This window comes from Cavia porcellus, unplaced genomic scaffold (assembly GCF_034190915.1).
Source record: "Cavia porcellus strain 051 isolate PalLab524CR breed Dunkin Hartley unplaced genomic scaffold, mCavPor4.1 scaffold_26, whole genome shotgun sequence".
NCBI lineage: Eukaryota > Metazoa > Chordata > Mammalia > Rodentia > Caviidae > Cavia > Cavia porcellus.
In genome coordinates, this window is record NW_026947509.1 from 41,361,617 (window position 1) to 41,384,886 (window position 23,270).

Genomic DNA, 23,270 nt, shown 5'->3' on the forward strand with positions numbered 1-23,270 from the left:
GGCCCTGGGCGCCCGCCCACTAAATGCGAGAAGACCCGCGCGTGGCTAAGCGCGCACCCGCGCGTGCTCACGTGTACACAACACGGCGCAGCACACGCTCACGCACTCACGCGCACCGCTCCCGAGGGGCGGGGCTCTCCCTTTAAAGAGCAGACGGCCTCGCACACCCTGGTGCTCTAGGCCCCGGGGCGGGACCGGGTCTAGCAGCCAATGGGCGCGGCGGCGCGGCTGGAGCGCGGTGACGCGGACCAATGGGCGCGCGCGGGGCGGGGCCTCGCAGGGACACTATTGTTGACGAGCGCGGCAGCAGCGGCTGAGGCAACGCTGAGCTCTGAGGTTGAGGCCCGCTTCTCCGCACCCGCGAGTCCGGCCGCCCGCCAGTCCCAGCCTCGCGCCGTCGCCCCGCAGTCGGCCATGTCCCAGAGGGTGCGGCGCGGCGGGTCCCCCCCTCCGGCCGGCCCGCTTGGGGGCAGCGCGGTGGCCGTGGCCGGAGGCCCCGGGGGCCGCCTGCAGCCCCTGCGGGCCACTGTCCCGTTCCAGCTGAAGCCGCAGCAGCAGCAGCAGCACGGCAGCCCCACGCGGGGCGGCGGCAACAACGGCGGCGGCGGCGCCTCAGGGCCCGGCGGCGGGGCCCCGCGCTCCGCGGCGCGCACGAGTCCCACGGTGGCCACGCAGACGGGCGCGGCCGCCACGGCCACGCGCGGCACCAGCCCCACGCGCGGCGCGCGCGGAAGCCCCCCGCGGCCGCAGCCCCCGCCACCGTCGCCCGGCGCGTCGCCCACCCACCTGTGGGCCGGCGAGGGCAGCGCCGCCGCGCCCCTGGCCCGTGTCCGCGCGCCGCGGCGGCCCCCAGAGCAGCGCAGCCCGAGCGCGCCGGTGTGCAAGGCAGGTTCGTACCCGGCGAGGGTGAGCGAGGGCGGGCGGCGGCGCGGGGCTGCAGGGCCTGCAGGCCCTGCCTTACCCTGACACGGCCGCGTGGACCGGGACGCACGGCGGAGCGTCGGCCCGGCCGCCTCGCGGCGTCTCCGGAGGGCGAGGCGGGACCGGGCCGATGGCCCTGCCCGTGACGCGGACGCTGCCCTGTCGCGCGTGTGCAGCTCGCTGCGTTTTGTTCCGCGAAGTGCCCGGGGTGTGGAGAGCTCGAGCGTGGAGCGGCTCTGGGCCTCCGGGAGCCCTGCCGAACGGGGAGTGAGGCTGGCGGCCTGGGGTCTGGGTGCCTGGAGGTGTGTTTTAAATGTGCTCTGCTGATGTTTGTGCTTCACCGTTCAAAAACAAAGCCCGGGTTTTCTCGCCTGCTCTAGTTGCTGTTTTAAGAGATCTAAGATTTACTGCTGTTTTGCTTGCTGTTATGCGTAAATGAGGAAGGGTGCCGCGTGGAGGATGGCGTCATTCAAAAAGAACAGCGAGCGATTGGGAGTGGGAAGTAGGAAGGAGTGAAATTCATCGCGCTGCGCCTGTCAGAACCTAGTTTGAAAGAAAAAAGAAAAAGAATGGCTTTTGGATGCATGTAAATGATGCCAACATACATTTTTTTCTTGGGGAGTTTCTATTAGAATCTTACGGTTAGAATATTGGCAATTTCAAGAGGGTACAGTAATTTCTAGCCTAGCTAAAGGGGTTTCTCAACTGCAAAGTAAGAATGAATTTTTCTTTTTCTTTTTTTTTAATGAATGGTTATTGACATTTCTTGCTTAAGAGAATTATCCTGAAAAACAGTTCCTAGTGTATTCTGGCTGGGTGTAGAGTACTATTTTAAACTTCTAGAAAACGCAAAATATTTAAAACTTAAAAGTATGCGACTCCCCCAATCACTGCCTGAGCCGGCAGCGAGGCAGGTAGTTTCCTGCCAGGCCTGCTGTCAACTTTAACGTGGGGAGGGGGGCGGGCGGGTGTTTAAACTAACTAGCAGCAGAGTCTGCATGTTGTACTCCCAAAGTCCTGGTCTGCAGATGACGTCAGGGAAGTGACTTCATGGTAAGAGATGGCCCGGGAGATACACAGTGCACTGAAGTTACTTGTACTTTGAAGCAACGTTTATCTGCCTCAGTTTGTCTATGACCTTCTGGAACCTGCCTAGCATGTCAGATGGAGACTGAGGGCCGCATTTGGAGGCTGCAGGTTCAGAGTCTGATCACTTTAGCAGCTGTACGATCCTTGGAGCAGAGAAGCAGCCCGAGGAGACTTGGGTTTACATTAAGTATTGGCAAAATGTACAGGAAGCTGCTCTTTCCCTCCTCAATTCTAGGGCTCTTTCCTGGAGTCTCGGGCTCTTGGCCCTTCGTGTTTTCCAGAGCTCCTTTCGCCAGGTGTGCCACTGCCTGGAGTGTTCATGCTGTAAAACTGGTCATCCTCCAGAGCACCCTCATGAGAAACAACACAGGAAAACAGAAGCTTCCTGTCAACTGGGAGTGAGGGAGACTGCCTATTCTGTTAAGTCTTACATCCGTGTCTGATAGTTTCTGCGTTGTATTCTCATTTCTGTCTAGTGAGGAAAAAAGTTTTCAGATTTCGAGTTTTTGCATTGCAGACTACCTGTACTATATAATTACTTCATTTGCTCTTCTTCGTGACTGTTTCAGAGAGAGGTCCCTTAGTGCCGAGATTGCCTTTTTGGTTGCCACCAGTTTGCAGGCTCAATGAAATGGAAAAGTTCTTACTGTAGAGCTAGCTCTGTGCTTCTGTAAACTTAATGGGACCCAGGTTCTAGGATGTATTTTGATCAGGCTGCTGGCTTCTAGGTGTCCGTTGGAAAAACCAGTTGTTTCAGCCTTTGTGAGGGCTCAGTTCTTGGTTGAAGTCTCAGGATCTCTGCCTACTTCCGTCTGTCCTCTAGTTACTGAGCTAATCCTTGTCTGGTCTAGAACTGATCTGGACTTTTGTCTATGGTAAAATAATCTGAGCATCCATCCTAACAAGTGTTGCAGACATTCCAGCTTTCAGTGCCTGCTTTCTCCCTGAGGAAGGGATTTGTCCTCAGGTCCTGAGAGTGCTTAGAAAAGGTAACTAGGCAACAGTGTTAACTTCTTTCTTTACCTTTCTTTTTTATCTGGCTTTGTTTTATTCAGTAAAATGTTAAAGAGACAAACCCAGGATGATGCCACAGGCCTCTAAGCCCAGCACTCAGGGAGGCTGAGACAGAAAGATGCAAATTTGACCCCAGCTTGTCTAAAAAATTTTTAAAAGATATCTGGGGCTGTATCAGTGCCCAGGCCCCAGGTTCAGTGCCCAGCACTGTGCAGGCACAGGGGTGGCGGTGGTGGTGGTGGTGGTGGTGGTGGTAGGGTTGGGGGGCCGGCGGCACAACAAAAAAACCCAACAACCACCAAAAAGACTTGCTTACAACTTTCTGACTTCATCTGCATTTAGCAGCCTAAAGTTCACTTCATCAACACACAAAATAGTTGATTGACATGTGTTTTGTTTGGTATTATATATTGTGCGTGACAAAAAATACACAGAAACCTCATGAGGTGACTTTTCTTCGTAGAAAATGCAGCTTTGAGATGAACCTCTGTGGTGGAGGGGCTCTGTATCACATGGAGGCCCCCTCAGGAAGCGGTTCGGGGTCATTACAGTAATGCAAGGTCTCCTCCCACATTTGGTTTTATGAGGCTATACATAACATCCTCCCCTTTGGGTTCCTTTCTCTTTACCAAGAACAGGCCCTGTTCAGTCTGTGTGTGTAAGATTCAATGTTAACTTTTTTTTTTTTCTCATTTTTACCGGTACCGGGGATTGAACTCAAGACTGCCTGCTTGCAAGGCAGGCACTTATGCCACTGAGCTAAATCCCCAGCCCCCACTGTTAACTTTTTATGTGTATTTTACATCAGTAAGATATAAAAGTACTTCTCTACAGGTAATAGCGGAAATGAGGGGTCACTGAAATTTTATGCCTTTATGCATATCAAACATTTAAAATTCATTTTTGATACTTCTAGGCTGTGCTCTTTGAGCTGTTTCAAATTGTCACAAAATTTCAAAAAAAAAAAAAAAGTCCTGGTAAGTGGATCACAGCAGTCAAGACCTGTTATTTAAGGATCAGCTGTGTGTTACTGTAGTCACTTTCATACCTTGCCCTGAGGATGTCTTCTAACTGTTCCCAACTTGTTTATGAACTGATAAACAGAAAAAAAAAAGTTTTCACAGAGTTCTGGGAGCTGTCCTAGAAAATAACCAGCATGTGCGGAGACCTGGGACCAGCCAGTTGCAGTGCGCAGCAAAGAGGGGGCCAGTGCTGCAGTCAGTGTGTGCCCTTTGCTGTGGCTCTGTGTGTGGGCAGCTGGGGTCGAATCCACTGAGTGCAGTTAAAGTAGTTTGCTGCCTTGTGGGAGGATCCTTGCAGTGCATACCCTGAGCTTGTTAGAAATGCAGATTTCCAGGCACTACTCAGGGCCTCTACAGTTCCTGACCCCCTCCCCTCTCTAGTGAGGCAGCCATTTGAAAAAAGTTTCATAGAAAATATAAAAAGACTTTTTTTTTTTTAACTTACAGTAACTATCCTGCATATTTTATATGCAGCCAATGACAGTTTCTCTTAAGTCATTGTGGACCAGGCGAGGATTGAACACTCAGGTGAAAAACCGTTACTAGAAACCACCAGGGAAGACAACTTGAAAATTCCTTAGAAAAAGGGATGATTACTGTACTGTACTGTACTGTACTGTGTTACTTTTGCAGTGTGGTGTATCTGTTGACAGCAGGTTTTCCTCATTTATGTGTGTTAGGTTGGCCCTGTGTGTGTGGGACGGGGGAGTCCAATAGCTGTGAGGAGAGACGCATTTCTCCAGACTAACACTGAGAAGCCAGGAGGCAGGGTGTCGGAGTTTCCATGCTTGTGTGAAGGGTATCTGCTTTCCAGTGTCTGATGAATGCAGAGCTTTAACAGTGCAGTTTGTCTGACACAATGGAGGCTGCTGCTAATTTCACACCTTCCAGAGGATCCTTTTGGCTTGTGATGTGTGTTTTGCAACTGAGTGTGAACTGTTATAAAGCCTCAGCACCAGTTCATTTCGGTGGGTACACTTTCCCTTAATTAAGTTCAGTTCCGTAAGTTTGATGAACTCTGCAGTTTCCGAGATATATAAATCACAGGGAACTCTAGAGACTGAGACTAGCTGTGTGAGACAGCCTTATGAGTGTGTAACGAGTGTGCTCTGAGGTCTGGGAGAGCATGGGTAAGCCTCCCACCTGAGACAGCTTTTGATTTGGGTTAGAAGGGAACGGGACTTGGCAGTCAAATCTCAGAGATACGAAAAGCTTCCTGTCTTGTTCAGTCCTGTGTGGCTTGTAGTGTAGGACACACACAGGAGGAGGTTGGGGATGGGAAGGCTGTGGTGCACACCTGTAATACCTGGACGGAGACCAGGTTTTGACAAATTGCCCCGTTGCCCAAGTTGGGCTCAAACTTTCAGTTTCCTGCCTCAGCCTCCCAGAGTGCTGGTGTGTTAGGCCTGCATCACAGTGTTCAGATTGTTTGAGTACAAAGTCTGCTTGAAGTCACTTTTCTGCTGAACATTAAAAGCGCTTGAGGTTGGGGGTGTGTGGCTCAGTGGTAGGGTGCTCCCTTAGCTTGTATGAGGCCCCGGGTTGGACCCCGGCCCCCAAGAAATGTTACCGGATGGGTCCCATGGGCTTTCTCTACAGCACCAGGTTGTCCTTAATAAAGAATGGGACATGCGCACAGGAAAGGCAGGCAAAGTGTGTATGGAAGACAGGAAAGAACTGCTCCACAGGGTGAGAAAGGCTCACGGCAGCCCTGAGGATGTAGCCGAACGGGGTCTGTGGTATCCAGAATAACAGGGTGTCCTCCCCATCAAGCATATAAGGCATGTGAATATTTGGATATTCACTCATCATAAACTCAGCCTCAGACCAAATGTAAACGCTCCTGTCCAGAACTTCACTGGGCCTTTTGCCAAACCTAAGTGAAACTCAGAACTGTGCTTGTTTGGTTGTATATACATGTAAATGGGGGATTGAGAATAGCTGCTTGCTCTCTTGCTTTCTGGTCTTTTTGAGGCAGGGTCTTGCTATGCATTTCAGGCTGGCCTTCAACTCACTTTGTAGCCTGGGCTGGTCTCAAACTCGCAGCCACCCTCCTGCCTCAGCATCCCAGGTGCTGGGATTACAGCGGTGCAAAACCATGCCTAGCTCTGAGAAAAGTGTTTTCTGATTGGTCGTGTGAAGGAACACCACCACATTCAAACAGAGTGATGCTAGTGCTTTTTGGATGGGTCCCCAGTTCTCAGGGCCTGACCTCATTTTGGGCCCCAGCTTCCACACCTGTGTGTCAGCCCTGGGTTTTATGACCCATGGAGCATTCTGCCCCATTGGTTGTCTGGTTTGCCCAGCACTAATCTCCTGCCCCATAAGGAAAAAACGTTGGTCTCAAATTTGTAGAATTGCTCCCGCTGAGGGTGCTGGTGCCCTGCTGACTGCTGACCAGCTGTGTGTGGGTGAGTGTGCATTTCCTCTGTGCAAGTGTGACACCATTCTGGTGTGAGGGTTGTTGGGTACAAGGTGTTTGGGTTGGGTGTTTGTTTAGCATGCGGATTACTCTGGGTCTAGGAAAGTACCTCTGTGGGCTTTTTCAGACTAGAGACATCTTGTTTCTTGGGAACTTTTCTTCTGTCATCCTTTCTATTATACAGTGTTTTTTTTTTTTTATTTTTAATAGTGTTTTTGTTTTCTCTTTTTGTAATTCCTGCTACTCAGATGTGACCACTGCTTGGATTTAGCCTTTGCTCATTTTTGGCTTGGCTTTCAACTTTTAAAATTTAATTTAATTTAATTTTATATTATTTTTTGGGTCAGGGTCTTGTGAGAGATCCCAGTCTGGCCTTGAACACACAGAGATCCTCCTGCCTCTATCTCCCAAGTGTTGTTTTATTTTTCTAGCATATTTATTTTATCCTGTATTTTATTGATTTTTGTATTTTGGCTATCCCAGTCTTAATTTTTTTTTCGTTTTTATCGGTACCAGGTATCGAACTCACGACTGCCTGCTTGCAAGGCAGGCGCTTATGCCGCTGAGCTAAATCCCCAGCCCCCCCCCAGCCTTAATTTTTAAAAACGATTACCTTGCTGTGATTGTAAAAATATTTATGAAAGTTATAAATATGCTTAAGCTTGCTTATTTGTTTTCTTTCTTTTTTTTTTCTTTGTTTTTAGTCTTTTTTTGTGTGTGCGTGTGTGTGGTACTGGGGATTGAACTCATGACTTTGTGCTTGCCAGGCAGGCACTTATGCCACGGAGCTAAATGCCCAGCTCCGTTTTTAGTCTTTTTGAGACAGCGTTGCTATGCAATTCAGGCTTGAATTCACTTTGTAGGCCAGGCTGGCTTTGAGCTTGTAGCAATCCTCCTGCCTCAGTCTCCCGAAAGCTGGGATTATAGGTGTGTGCCACTATGCCCAGCTACTCAGGTTTTCTTTTGCTTTCTGCATTGTTCTCAGCTGTTTCTTTTCTTTTTTTGGTACCAGACATTGAACTCACCATCTTGTGCTTGCTAGGCAGGTACCTATACTGCTGAGCTAAATCCCCAGCCCTCTCAGCTGTTTCTATATTGATCTTTGTCTTGCTGCAGACTTTCCTTAGGTTTCCATTAATGTTTAAGTGGAACACTAGGGTGTGGATGTGGCCTTGTGCCTGGATTTGATTTGGGGTAGAGGAGAGCCAGTGAGCTTTTGGCCAGTTTGCCCAGGGGAGTGTCCTGCGTTACCATGCTGATGACCCGCCTTGCTGTCAGTCTGTATGTTGCTTTCTTGATATAGGTAGTAGACTTAGACATAAAAAAGAGTAGTTTTCAAATACAAATAAAATTTATTTTTTAAAGAGGAAATTCCACCCCTTAGTACTGCTTGGTTGTGGGTTGAATTTGAAATGAGCACATCTTTTTTCCTTTTTTTTTTTTTTTTTGTCTTTTTCATTTTTATCGGTACTGGGGATCGAACTCACGACCGCCTGCTTGCAAGGCAGGCGCTTATGCCGCTGAGCTAAATCCCCAGCCCCTTTTTTCCTTTTTTTTAAATCCATGTTTGCAATATGTAATGATTTCATTCTTGGGAGGGTTTGTTACATATAATTAACACATTCTCTCATCCATCCTCATTTTCAAATGAAATTAAATCCTTTTTCTTGGTACCAGGACACAAATTCCTGATCTCTGTTTGCCAGGCAGGTGCTGTGCCATCCCCGGCCTTTTTTTTTTTTTTTTCCTTTTTTTGAGACAGGATCTTGCTTATATGGTCCAGCCCCATCTTGAACTTTACTATGTAACCCTGAACAGATAGATCTGCTAACCTGACCTTCAATGTGCCATTCTCTTACCTCAGTCTCCTTAGTTGCTAGGATTACAGGAAGGAGTCCCTGTATTAGGCGCTTGAGTATTTTTGCATATACTTTGTAAACTATCTGTAGAGTAAATTATTAAGAGAATTTCTTGATCAAAACATGTATGGATTTCTTGCTGTTGTCAGATATACTTGAGGAATTGTTAGCAGTTGAACCTGTCTTCCTTCAGATTATTTTTTATCATCCCTTTGTGTTTGCTCAGTTACGAGGTAGACATTTTGCTGCATTGCTAGCATTGCATTGGAACCGTCCTGGGGGGCAGTGTTTCTGGGTGATGGCAACATCCTGCATCTGTGTTGTCTGTGTCACACAGGAGAGCCTTCTGCAAACGTTCTCTTCCTGCCCTTGGCCTCTGTGCTGTCACTGCCAGAGGTTTACTTTTGAGAAAGCTCCCTGGACCTATAGCATTTTCACCTTAGGTGTTCAAGTACCTTTTAAAGCAATTAAAAATAGGAACTAGCGGTTGAAATGTCGCTTCATTCACGTAGTTTAATGTGTTAGAGATTGATGCATATTGTTGCATGTATGAGTAATTCTTTTTATTGCTGAGTAATATTTCATTATATGGATGTAACACTTTGTTTTCCATTTACTACTTGAAAGTATTTGGGAGTTTATGTTTATTACGGATCAAGCAGCTGTTGTTTATAGACTTTTTGTTTCTCTGAACATAGTTTCTGTTGTGAGTTGTTTTGTTTTAGCTAAGTTCCTGGGAATACCTAGATATGGTGGCATTCATGGGTAATCCCAACTTCTGTACTTGGGAGACTGAGGCAGGAGGATCATAAATTTAAGTCCAGCGCAATTTAGGGAGCCCCTGTCTCAGAATACAAAGGACCAGGGCAGTAAACTTAGTGGCAGAGTGCCGCTGGGCTTGATTCTCCCCATACTCCAAAATCCCACAACCACAAACAGGGCCTGCGGTGGGGTTGTTGGACCACATAGGTTTACAGAAAACTGCTAGTTTTCCAGGGTGAATTTTTGCTAATAATTTGAGGAATTTTGCCTCTGTGTTCCTGAGGTATATTGGTTTGTTGTGCACTGTTAATATTTTTGTCTGATTTCAGTCTCATGGTGACTCTGGTTTCATCAGATAAGTCAAGGAGTACTCTCTTCCTCATCTGCTTTCTGGATGAGTCTGTGTAGCACAGATTTCCCCTCCTTTTTCTTAGTACTAGAGATTGAACCCAGGGCCTTATGTTAGCTACAATCTGAGTCCCTCCCCCTTTTTTAATTTTAATTATTATTATTTACTTATTTATTTTTCCTCCCCCTCTTAACTTTTTCTTTTTTAAATTATTTTGAGACAAGGTCTCCCTTGTGGAGTTTCCTTAGTGTAACTATCTTGGCCTGAAAGTTTATTAGAGAACTGGACAGTGCGGTACAGGGCTGTGATGCCAGGACTATGGGAGGCTGAAGCAGGAGGCTTGTCATGAGTTCAAGGCCAGCCTGGGCTACGTAAAGAGACCCTGTCTTAAAAAAACTAAAAAAGGGGGCCCAGGATTTAGTTCAGCAGCATACGCACTTGCCTGGCAAGCACAAGGTCCTGAGTTCCATGTGTGGTACCAAAAAACAAAAAAAAATCAAGAAAGTGGTTTATTTATAGATACGAAATTGTGGTATTTTTTTATTTGTTTAATGTGTGTGGGATGATAGTGGTATCCTATCCCTCCTTTCATTCCATCTTGTATTACAAAAATTTTTTTCCTCCCTTTTGTAGTCTAGCTGGAGATATACCATTTAAAAAAATTATTTATTTTATTTAAGGTACTGTGGATCGAACTCAGACTGCTTGCCAGGCAGGTGCTTATGACACTGAGCTAAATCCCCAGCCCACGAGATACACCATTTTTAAATCAACTGCAGAACTGCCTTTTCTTTTTTTGTCTTTTTCTTTTTTATCGGTACCTGGGATCGAACTCAAGACTGCCTGCTTGCAAGGCAGGCGCTTATGCCGTTGAGCTAAATCCTCAGCCCCAGAACTGACTTTTGAGTTCACCCTTTTTTGTTTCATTGATTTCTGCTCTTATGTTTTTATTTTCATCTTACTTGCTTTGGGTTCATTTTGCTTTTTGGGTTGTTTTTTTTTTTTTTCAGATAAAAGGTGAAATTTCTTTCTTTCTTTGATTTTTTGAGACATCTTGCTGTATAGTTTACACCGACCTAAATTGGGAGCAGTCCTTCTGCCTCAGCAGTACTGGGGTTATAGGTGTGCGCTATCATGCCTGACTGAAGGCTGAAATATTTTTTAGTAGTGGGGAATCAAACTTAGGACCTCGTGCATGACAGGCAGGCGCTTATGCCACTAAGCTAAATCCCTGGCAAGGCTGAAATTTTTGATTTGAGACTTTTTTTCTGATAGAACCACTTATAGCTATGTAATATGTAATTCTCTAAGCAATTGTTCCATTATATCCCAAAAGCTGATATGTTACATTTTCATTTTAATTCAGTACAAATGTTTTCTAGTATCCCTTGAGGCTGCTGCTTTGATTAGAAGATTAGAGTGGTTTTGTTGAACTTATAAATATTTCGGGATTTTCCAGATACTGTGATTAGATTCCATGTCACAGAATATACTTGGAATTCACTTATTCTGAATTTTTCTAAGGCTGTGATCTCATTTGACAAATGTTTCATGTGCCAGTTCCGTGTATTCTTTTTGATGGATAGAGCATTTATTAGTAAATCTTAGGCCTTACTGTATCCTGCTAATTTTGTCTACTTGTTTTATTAGCTGCTGAGAGGAGTATTAGATTTTTAAATTACTGGATTTTTCTTTTTTTTTAATTATTGGATTTTTCTATTTCATTTTTCAGTTCTATTTTTGCTTGATTTTTTTTTTTTTTTTTTTTTTGGTAACGGGGCTCGAACTCACGACCTCGAGCTCACCAGGTAAGCGCTTATGCTGCTGAGCTGAATCCCTGGCCTGCTTCATGTATTTTGAAACTTTTAAAAAATGTGTAATAATCCGGGTGTGCTGCCTCTCACCTGTAATCCCAGTACTCAGGAGGCTGAGGCAGGAGGATGGATATGAGTTTGAGCCAGCCTGGGGTATGAAGTGAAATCAAGGCTAGCCTGAACTACATCGCAAGACCCTATCCTAAAAAGACAAAAATAAATAATAAAATAAGAGGTCAGGCTAGATTTAAAAAAAAAAATGCAAGACCTACCTGAATACAGGACAGTCCTTTACAATTCAGAAAAGATGAAACTATATTGTAACAGAGAAAATAAAAGATAGATTTAGCAAACTAATCAAAGTAGATTACTGAACAAGGAAAAGAAGAAATTTAACATGGTAAAGGGTTCAATTCATAAAAAAAAAAAAAGGTTCAATTCACCAAGAAAGATACTAATACTACATGTTAATAAACTTTTTTTTTTATGGGGCTAGGGATGTAGCTCAGTGGCATAAGCGCCTGCCTTGCAAGTGTGCAGTCGTGAGTTCGATCCCTGGTACCGATAAAAAAAAAAAAAAGAAAGAAAAAAAAAATAAACTTTTTTTTTTTTTTTTTGCCTTTTTGAGACAGGGTCTCACTATGCAGTTCAGGCTGGCCTTGAGCTCACTTTCTAGCCCAGGCTGGTCTTGACCTTCAGCAGTTTTCCTGTCTCAGCCTTGCCAGGGCTGGGATTACAGACCTGTGTCATATTTTGTATTTAGATCATTGACATATTGTGAAACTGTTCATATATTTGGATGTAGGTTTATTATTGTTTGTTTTGTTTTCCTTTCTGTTTTCTGTTGCACTCCTTCCCCTTTCTTACCTTCTTTTGGATTGCTTGACTTTTTTTTTTTTTATCTCTTAATCCATTTTTATATGAGATTTGTGTCAGAATTAGGGAGAGGCAAGGAAAGCCCTTCCTCTGAATGCAGACTTTAAGAGGACACCAAAAAAGTCACAAATTGAGGTGTAGTATTTTAATAAAATAATTTTTTGTCTTTTTCATTTTTATTGGTACCAGGGATCGAACTCACAACCACACAGTTGCAAGGCAGGCGCTTATGCCGCTGAGCTAAATCCCCAGCACCAATAAAATAATTTTTAAAATAAAACTTTTTTAAAAACTCATGATGAATGGATTAGCACTAGGACCTGGCAGGACCAAGATTAAGAGTGAGGTGGATTATGTGAGTGCCCCCTTGAGTCCTGTTTAAGTCCAGTTTGTTCCTTATGCGTGATCTCACGTGGTTAGTCCAGTAAATTATTCTGCTGTGTTCAGAATGATGAGAGCCCCATTTGCCTATTGTAGTAATCCAGTCTGCAGGAGTGCTGTAGATTTCTCTGAGCATCCTTTTGTTAGTTGATAGGTGGAATAAGTGAAAGCTCACATGTTAGCTCTCAGCTGTGTGGGTGGAAGTGGAAGCTGGATGGGTGTGCACCATGTTTTCTGCCGGGTCTCCAAGCACAAGAGCACAACAAGGCAGCAGTGTGGAGTGACTGTTCCCCAGCAGGCTTGGGGAGCACGCCTGTCTGCAGATGTGCTCCCCTGGTTGTTAGCGTGGAGCCTTGGACTCGGCATAGAGACCTGCATGCTAACTGGCTTCTAGGCTCATGGGCAACACCTGGAGACCCTCTCAGGCGTTCCCAGGTGACACCCCAACTTCAGTCTCCAGAGCTAGAGAAGTCTGCCTTTCCAGGGTGCCAGAGATGAGGGTTAGACCACTTAGGTTATGCTTGTAATTAGCCCACCTCGAACTGATGGGGACCTTTACATTTGCACAGCTCTTTTTGGCATCTAACATCATCATGGATGTGATTTCCTCAAATCCATAGTCCTGGAGACTAGGACAGCAGATCTTGGGGACTGTTAAAGGAATCTGCCTGCCACGGTCAGCTGTTAAATCAGTAGAAAATGATCAGACTGAACACTAAGGATTAGTCATGCACTCAGAGTGCACCTTACAACTGATGTAATACAAACAAAAATGACTTATGGAATGCATGACAGCATTTGCTGACTAAAATTTCATGGAAAAGTATTTTTTGTATAATTTGTATTTATACAATTTGCTTTGATAAAATTGGGCATCATAGTAGTTGATATATAGGAAGAGTCTTGATATTGAAAAATTCTGATTTTTTAAAGAATCTTTATTGCAGACTCTGTATTGAAAGCAATTGAACAAAAGGAAATGATTTTACCAAAATATGAAAATTTAAAACATTTTAAAATCATTTAATCATTTAGAAAATTAATAAAAATAGGTTGACTCAGTGGAATTTACAGTGAAAAACTAGTTTGTTGATAGAAAGTTTATTAATGTTTTACATTCACCTACACGTTATACTCACATACATAACTCTAGGCCTGAGGCTGAGTGGGGATGAAAGGCTTGACTATCAGAAACTCACCTCCTGTTTACATTTTTTTTTTAAAGAAATTGCGTTTGTATATATGTACATTTATATTCTTGAAAAATGTCTAGTAAGATACTGCTAGCTGGGTTTTCACTGGTTGGTGGCGTGTGGAAGGAATATAGATAACTTCTACTCTATTTCTGTTTATTTTACTATTTGGAAATAACTACATTTCATTCTATAAAAGAGTAGTCAAAAATATATTTGTATTATAGCAATGATTAAAAATGAAGTTTGAATTTTTGTTTTAAAAGGATAAATAAAAATGTAACTGGGACATTCTTCAGGTCTCTCAGGTTTTGTTACTAAGGTATCTCAAAAACCTTTCAGTGTGTGTTTTCTCTATTTTGTAAGAGAGGTCTTGGTCTGTGCTCAAGTGCAGTCTCCGTGAAGACTGTAGCTACGCTTAGAGGACAGCTATGTTAAGGGCTCTTTGAGTGGTCTTTGCACTTTCAGTCAATTTCAAGGTGAAGCCTGGCCACTTGGCCTTCCAGGCAGTGAGGTTTGGGATACCAGCAGCCCGCCACAGCGTCAGTGCCATAGGTTTGCCATTGTTGTCTTGGAGCCTAAGTGCACAACTTAAGTTGGGATCTGGTTGAAGACCTGGTTTATTTCTGTAAGGTTTCAGTCCTTGGTGGCCTTTGGGATACTGGTGAGTGAGCAGATGCTATGTAGTGACGAAGTCGGTGTATAAAGCATACCTGTGTCTCCAGAAAGTACTGCAGTGAAGTTGTTGGTGGGTAGTTCCTTTCGAAGTAGCTTATCAGATGTATTCCAGGTCCTCCTCGCCTACAACAAAGAGCCAAAAATGGTGCCCGAATTTATTTGAAAAGTGAGAGGTGGAGGAGGAATTGGGTCAGCAGAGTAAATGGGCTGAACAAGAAAGGAAAAGAGAACAGCAAAAATAAAAGTCCACGTAAATAAAATAGACTTGCGTGTGTAAATACCGTATTGTTTCCTTAGTGTAAAAAGAAAGCGGAAAGAGCATCTAAAATGTACAATAGATATTGTGATAATGAAAGGGAAAGTGCTCAAAAGGAAAGAACAGCTGGGATGGGGAAAGAAGAAAAGCAAGGGGAAAGATCATATATACACATAGGTATATATGTGTGTGTATGTAAATATGTACAAGATAACTATGTTACTAATTTGTTCATCAAAAAGAATAGCTTGTGTATTCATTTTGGCTAACACTTTTGAAATGTGTACTTTTTTTTTTTTTTTTTTTTTTTTATTGGTACCGGGGATCGAACTCACAACTTCCTGCTTGCAAGGCAGGTACTTAGGCCGCTGAGCTAAATCCCCAGCTCCTTGAAATGTGTACTTTAATAAGGATAATGTATATGAATAATTAGGTTATTGTGCAGAACTGCTCTACATGTAAGCGTTACTAGTTTATCTAGAATCAAACATTTAGACAGCACAGTATCTTTCCCTTTTTAAAAAGAGACATTAGTAGTTTCTAACATAGGATGTATTTATTTAAAAGAATATTTTAAAAAGGTATATGACAGTACATTTTTGGGTCAAATTTTATTTTCTGTTCAGCAAAGAAAGAGAAGTAATGTAATACTTGGATGTATACCTCATGTATTAGATACATGCTTCTAAATTAGGCTGTATTCATTTTTCTGAATATCAAAGCCCAGAGAATTGAGGGTTCAGAATTTAATTTTTACATGTTTTACAGAATTTCTTAATGTAAGATTTTAATTTATCTTTAATTTTTGTTGTCATTGGTTCTCTTTTGTTTTGCTTTTTGAGACAGTTTCACTTTACAGCCCAACCTGACCATAAACTTGTGATTTTCCTGGCTCAGCCGCCTGAGTGCTGGGACTCTAGGCATGCATCACCACTCCTAGCCTAGATCTATTTAATTTTGAGACCTACGTTTATAAAACCTTGCCCTAGTGCTACATAATAGAAATTAGACAGTATGTACCTTTTACAGATAGGTTTATGGTAGTTGAATAGTTGAAGAGAAGATCAAGTAAGGATTTTAGAATGACCTCTTTTCTTGCCTTTCAGAGTTTCTGGTAGAAGCACAGAGAATAAATACAGTGATAAATCAATGAACAGAATGATTTGGAAAAATTGGTAGAATTGGTTAGAAAATAGGACTTTTCATTTGTTTGGGTGTACATGTTTTCAGCCCTTTAAAATCACATCCTGATTTCACAAACAATATGCTATGTTGTTTGAAATTTCAGAACGAACATTTGAAAATAAAGCAGTGGTGATTCTAGGAAGAAAACACCTTTTAATTTTTAGAAGTGTATATGTTTCTACATTAGTGTTTCTTATTTTCTAACATTAGGGTGGTTTCTAGCAAGCTTTTCAGTGCCACTTCATGTGGAAACCCATAAATCACTGTTTTTATTGTAATAGTGTTAATAAAAATTAACAGAATAATCGAGAGGATAAAGTATGCTTATTTGAGGGATGAACCAAGAATATCTGGCCTCTAAATTCTCCAGTTTGCTTCTGTGGAAGTTACTTTGGCTGAATCAAACTTGAATTATTAAATAGTAGGAGGTATTTTGGCCAAATGGAACATTAAAAAAAGTTCTTAATTTTGTTTTTAATGGAGTTTTCAAGCATGTCATTGTGAAAATATTTTCTTAAATCCTTTTGAAAAAAAAAATTAGATGAACTTGCTTTTTTTCCTTCTGTTCAAAAACTGTCCTTTAGGGCTTTGTTGGATCAGAAATAGAGCAGTGTTTAAGCAGATTGCTTTATTTAATTTGTTGGATTTTCCCTGTTTGGTGAAGGTGGTAGATTTTAGACTCCTAGTTGCAAATGACAACCCAGCTTAAACCAAGTAGAATAACAATATAATTGAATAAATCCTTGGAAATACCAAGAGCACGGAGAGATGTGACCACCAGAGCTAAATACTTTGCAGGACTCTTTAAATTTGTGAATCATTTGTCGGTTAGCTTCATGCCAAATTCTACCTAAATCAGCTTTTTTTTTTTTGAGACAAGGTCTTACTATATAGTTCAGGCTGGCCTTGAACTCCAGATGATCCTCCTACCTCAGCTTCCTGAGTGCTAGGATTACAGATGTGCACTACCACATCCAGCTCAGCATATATTTTAAGCACATATTTTTAGCTATATGCTAGATGATACTTTAGCTCCTTGGGAAACAAGTGATGAAACAAGGCAGTGTCTGTCCTTAAAAAGGGTTCTTTCTAATACAGGGCAATTTTTCTGTATAGCAAGGGATGGGGCCACAAGGCTTCTGGACTTTTCTTTATCTGTGACAACAGGAGGCAAGCAAAAGAAGTCTGGGGAGGGCTCAGCTGACTCGCAGCCAGGCTGTCACCAGAGTGGAGGGGCTGTGGAGGTGCGCTAGCTTCTGCTTGGAGTTCGCTTTTTTGGAAGTTCATTCCTTGTATATCTTTGAATAAACTTGCCAAGGTTTATTAATTTGGAAAGTTTGAGAATGTTGGTCTTTCTCCTAGCTTCTAAATCTTGAGTAGTGATGTTCTTATTTTCATGTCCAGCGAATAACATAGTGATTTAATGCATTCTGTCTCATAATTCAGCATGACAGGAAAGCCCTAGTTTTGAAAATTCAGTGGTGTTTTAGTTTGGATTCTAACAATAGAAGACACCAGGACAAGAATTTGTTTAGCTTCAGATAGCTTGAGAGGTTACTCCAGGAAAAGATGTTGAAAGAGTAGGATAAAGCCAGGAAGGGGACAAGCCAAGTACCATGTTACAAAGTCTGCCACGGTGGCCAGCTGGCCTCAGTCTTACCAAGCACTGTCTCCAAAGTCACATGGAAGGGGTCTCATTGAAACTTGCCCCACTAAGGGATAAAGTGTTTGACTGCTACCTCTTATTCCACAGTGGATGAAATTTGGGCGGTTGTAACACTTGAGCTCACTGCTTACCCCTCTACCAAAGCCGAGTGTGCTGCTTCAGCTTCTGGGGAGCTGCAGCCAGACACACAGATGCTAAGAAATTACCTCAGGAACGGTCAAGAGACGTGTGAGTGGGGAAGGCATTACAGACTCAGCTATGCATTGCACATTTTCAGAGTGTGTTTTTTCCCTTTGATTTTCATCAGAATTCCCATATATTAACAGAGTAACATAAATATCTGGAGTTGTGACTCATACTTTCTAGTTCCATTTATTTGTTCTGCTTTAGGAAAGTTAACACTTTCTGCTGCAGTAAATCCTAAAAATTTTACTGCCTTAACACAGTGAAGATTGATCATGGTTAGTGTGAATGAGTGGCTCTCTGGCAAAGTTGGCATCTAATCGAAGATTCAGAGACTGGAGCTGAAACTGCACTGTCTCAGTCCTTTCTCTCTGGTCTTTGGGGCAGGAAAAAATACACCCACTCTTACTGAGGTGTGGCTGAGTGTATCACTTCCTTCTGCCCATGGCATGGTCTAGATCTGATGGGAAGAAAGGCTGGACTGTGTGAAAGCACTGTCTCTCTGATCTGTTTGGCTATGATTTATAGTGTGTTATTACCCTTGTTCGGTTTTATTACTATTGCTGTTAATCCTTTGCCTAGCTTACAAACTTTTATGATAAAAGTGTATGTACAGGAAAAAACTCCACACTGTATGTGGGCTTGGTACTCTGGGTTCAGCCATCCACATCTGCTGGGACCTTGGAATATGTTCCATGAAGATAAGTGGTGAGATTTCCAGTACCCATCAAGTCACATTTCTTCTGTAGCCACATATTGAGCCATTTTCAATAATAACTCTTTCCTTTATTGATGGATAAATGACAAACAATAAAAAGGGAGATTACTTAGTTTCATTTGTATAACTTGTTAATTTGCCATCTAACTAGATAGACCAGTGTGGTGTTAAAGAAGCACAAAGTGATGAAAACCTGAGATGTGGACCATAGTGATGGGTATGGAAAGGAAGGAATGATTAGAAAGGTGTTTTTGTGGAACTTGATACTTTCATTGGGAAAGTCACATGACAGAATTTTGAGAGGCCAAGAATGCTCCTGCCCCAGGGCCTTTTCACCTGCCTTTCTCTATGGATGGATTACTCCTCAGCCTCTTCTTCTGTGTGTTGTCGGGTGCCTTTTGGACATTATCGTATGAGAAACATTTTGCTAACTTTCTTGTGAACCGCCAGCTCCATACAACATGCTTCCCATTTTTTGCCGTTTTGTTTTTCTTTTGGCAGCACCTAACATACTAGTTTGTTTTATGGTCTCACTTTTCATGTTAAAATACAAGCCTTCTACTGGCAGGGACTTTTTTCTTTTGTTTGTTTCTGTATCTGAAATAGAGTGTGGTGAATGATATTTGAACAAATATCATAGAAGGTAAACAACTCTAGAGGATAAAGAAAGAGGTTCAGTTCCTCACTCTGGATATGCAGGGTAGGCAGTTCCTACACAAAGGCAAGAGAGAAGAGCTGGTAATGTGGGTAACAGGTACAGCGGACAAGTGCGCTGAATGACATTGAGGTCCTAACGTACCTTTTGAAATAAGAGACGTAATTATGTTTACCTTTTGTATTTCATTCCTTTACTGTCATTCTTTGAAGACTAATGTAAACCTACAGGTTTTTTGGTTGTAAATAGGATCTATTTATTTTGGTTATGGTTTTTAAATTTTTTTTTGCAAAAATGAAAGACTACATCAGAACCTCAGCAAGGAGTTAGGTTGTGCTTACAAGCTCAGGTAGTGTGAAATTGGTTATCATGGATTGATGCCAGAATACTGAGTCCTTACTTGATCACAGAGCATTTCCTGTCATTGTTTGCTTTGGACTTTCATGGAACAGGTCACTACTTCGTGTTCTAGAGCGATGAATTAAAGGTCAGGCATTTCTTCTTAGGGCTTTTTACTTGACTTTTCATAAGGAATCATCTGGAAAGGGTTATTGCAAACTTCCTACTTCCTTTTCATGCTTCAGACTATCCAGTATGATTTCTCCATAATGACAACTTCCTTGAAATGGAATCTGAGGAGTACAGTGCCTGCCATGTGCTAAGTGTTTCAGATGTCTTTTCTGTTTAATCCTCATGGCAATAAAGTGAGGTTGTCTCTCTTTGCAGGTTCCTGAAGTATAATGTTTCCCAGGTTACCATACAGTACTGTTCTTCTTATGCTCTGTCAACTGTGTACCCCGTGTCTTTAATGATCTGTCTATGATTGCTTCTAAATTTTTCCCGCCATAACTTTAGACATACTCTTCTATGTGTACTAATGCATTAAACTGCCTAAGTCTCAACTTGGTATTTTACAGCTTGTCAAGCTTCAGACTGAAAAATTACCTCCTAGTTGCTGAATCCTGAGATGGGATACATTGAATACTCTGTACTGTGTCTGGGTTCTGTACATGCACATTTTCGTTTAATCCTCACAACAACCCTGTTTAAAAATGTAAGAGAAGTTTAAGACAATTAAGTAACTTGACCAGGTGTAACTTACAGTTACATTTAAACCAGATCTGTATGGTTTCAATTTCCATTTGGTATCCCCTATCCTGCATTGTTTTCTTTTTTTAATTTTTTTTTTTTGTCTTTTTCCTTTTTATCAGTACCAGGGATCGAACTCACGACTGCCTGCTTGCAAGGCAGGCGCTTATGCCGCTGAGCTAAATCCCCAGCCCCTATTTCCTTTTTTTAAACATGGATACAACGCACACAGACATCCCTAAAGGAGCCATTGATGCTGGCCTCTTTTTTTTTTTTTTTTTTTGTTATAGAGATGGAATTCTAGGTCTCAGGTATGTTAGGCAAAATTAAGCTCTATACCTGTGTGACCTTCCCCTATTACTGCACTGAAGTTGAACTCAGTGCTTCCTCACTTAGCTACATCCTCCAACTCTGGTTTTTGACACGGGGTCTCCTTGATACTGCTCAAGCTGGGCTGGAACTACAGTCTCTCAGAATGATGAATTACAGGCATGGGCCACCACGTCCAGCAAAGACTAAGTATTTTAAAAAATAATAGAAGAAACCTCAACGTGTTCACATACTGAGAGAAAACCAGCAGAGGAGGGAGAGTTTTGAATTTAAATAAGAGCGCAAGAAAGGAGTCGCTTAGAAAAGCGGGACAAAAATGAAGATGGCAGATCGTCAGAATAGAAAGAGGGGTTGGATTGGAGCCAGACAAGATGTGGTTGCTCCTGCAAGATCAGCTTAAGGAAAGAATAATGAAGGGGAAAAAAAATGTGATGTAGGATGGAGACGTCGCTTACTAAGATTAGGAGCTGAAATTTGCTGTGTGGCCAGTGTCTACATTTCACATATTATTGTCTCATGTTACGCTCACAAGTACTTTCTGATACACATCTCCATTTTCCACATTAACAATCCCCTACCTCACAATGCACATGATGGAACTTGTTGCCAGAACACTGATGCTGGCCTCTTGATTTGCCCTGAAACACTTTGTGTTTCTTGATTCTGGTTGCCTTGCTCATTTGGTTTGTTGCCTTGCTCACTTGACAATCTTCTGACACAGTTTCTTCTCCATGTATACTAGTGCCCAGAATCCTCTCTGAAATGCAAATCCGATTATGTCATTTTCCTTTGGCAAGCAGAAACACTGAAACAACACTGAATTTGGAGACAGATTTAGTTAATGTTAGATGAGCACTGAGTAGGAAGCAGTTTTCCCCAGAATGTTAGCCGCTGATCCTGGTAGTCTAGGGCTTCTCTGAGATGAGCAAGCAGGAAGTGAAGGTGGAATGGCTTGTCATCTGGGAGTGGGTTTACACAGTGTGCACCACAGCAACCAGCGTTTCCAAGAGACTGGAGCAACTGAAACTGAAATAGGATTGTCACTTGGGCGACTTCAGTACACACTGGAGGGGCAATTTCTGCTATAATTTCTCTTACTGCCTTCAGAATAAAAAGAAAAGTCTTGGCGTAGCATACAAGACTTTCTTAGGCCATTTTCTTTTTTTTTTTCCCTGACTTTTTGAGACAGGGTCTCACTATGCAGTTCAGGTTGACCTTGAGCTCACTTTGTAGTGCAGGCTGGTCTTGAACTTGCAACAATCCTCCTGCCTTAGCCTGGGATTACGATGTGCATCACAACGCCTGGCTTACATTCTCCTTTTAACGATTATGAAGATATATTAGTTTTTACAACTGTATTTCACCTTCTCTTTTGGTCTTTCAGCATGACTTTCCTTGCTCCATCACTATCAAATTTCCAGTTTTAAGAACTGGGTCACACACTGCCTGTTGCTTGAAGCTTCTGCCTGCTTTTCCAGGCATTTTTTCCCCCTGTTGCGCTCCCCTCATTTGTGGTCCTTAGCACCTTGAGCATACCTTTTGTGGCCAATTGGCAGCTTCTGAGATGGTTCCTCATTGGTCCTGCCTCTTGCTGTGTTCACTCTTCACATCACCTGTCTTGTGAGTGTGAGCAGCACTTGTGGTAGTGGCTCAGTTTGGCCAGAGGATATTGCATCTGAGATTACATTCCTGGAAGTTGCCTCAGTTTTTGCTCTTGAACTCAGCATTCTCACTTGGGAAGCAACTTGCTGTCTTCAGGTAATCCTTTGTGGAGAGGCGCTTGTAACCAAGACCATAAAGGTACAGCCTTTGAGTCAGTGGCTGACCCCTTGATCCTTCCTCTCTGGCGCTATTCCCCTGCTCTGCTTCCTGGTCATCATGACCTAAACAACTTTGCTCTGCACACCGTGGCACCATAGTGTTTTGTGCCTTGGGCTTACCTGGCCATGGACTGAATCCCCAGAGACCAGATGCCAAATTAAATCTCTTCCTCTACACTGTGAGTGTCATCAGGCATTGTGTCTTGGCGATGAGACAGTTGACTACTACAGCAAACCTTAAGAAACAGGTAACAGATACATGGAAAATTTCCCAAATATTTGGAAATTGAAAGCTTCTAAGTAACTCATGGATCAAAGAAAACTCACAAAATATTACAAACTAGCACAGCATAAAATTGGGGAAAGCATTGGAAGGGAATTTATATAGTTTTAATATATAGTGTTTTTTCTTTTTTGTATGTGTTATTTGTATTTTAAAGAGAATAAAAAGTAAAAATGATAATTTCAAAAGATAAGAAATTAACAGTGGTTATTGTGTATTGTTGTCTACAAAATAGTACAGATTACCAGATAAAGGCATGCAAAATTGATCAAACAACACAAGCACTAACCATTCGTTTCAAACAATACAAGCACAACCTTTTGTGAACAGGACAAATAGTACAACTAGCTATCTTACGTGTACACACACACACACACACACACACTCTCTTTTTGTTCCTTCTTTTCTCATTTCCCCCATCTCAGTTGTTTTTTCCTTTTGAGCAGTTTCTTTCCCTTTCCACAGTGTCTGTTGTACCTTTTAGATCGTACTATTTCAGTTTTTTGTACAGGGGAGACAATATATTTACACACATGAGTCTGATTTATTTCACTTATGAGTATGGTCTCTAGTTGCATCCATTTACCTATAATACGCCTTGAATTTATCTTTGAGGCTGATTAGTACTCCATTGTATAAAAATAATACCACTTTTTTTTTTTTTTTGGTGCCAGGGATTGAACTCATGCAGGTTTGCCAAGTAGG

At 42.5% G+C, this 23,270-nt stretch overlaps 1 protein-coding gene across 2 annotated transcripts in view; it reads left to right on the top strand.

The window, feature by feature from the left end:
• The first annotated feature begins 278 nt into the window (after positions 1 to 278).
• Fam117b (family with sequence similarity 117 member B) overlaps positions 279 to 23,270 on the top strand; it is a 65,563-nt gene continuing 42,571 nt past the window's right edge. Inside the window, exon 1 of one of the 2 annotated variants that reach the window (XM_063237263.1) lies at positions 279 to 889. In XM_063237263.1, the coding sequence (XP_063093333.1) occupies positions 415 to 889 (475 nt within the window). In that variant the 5' untranslated portion in view covers positions 279 to 414. The remainder of the gene's footprint in view (positions 890 to 23,270) is intronic. The other variant, XM_063237262.1, reaches the window with a different exon arrangement.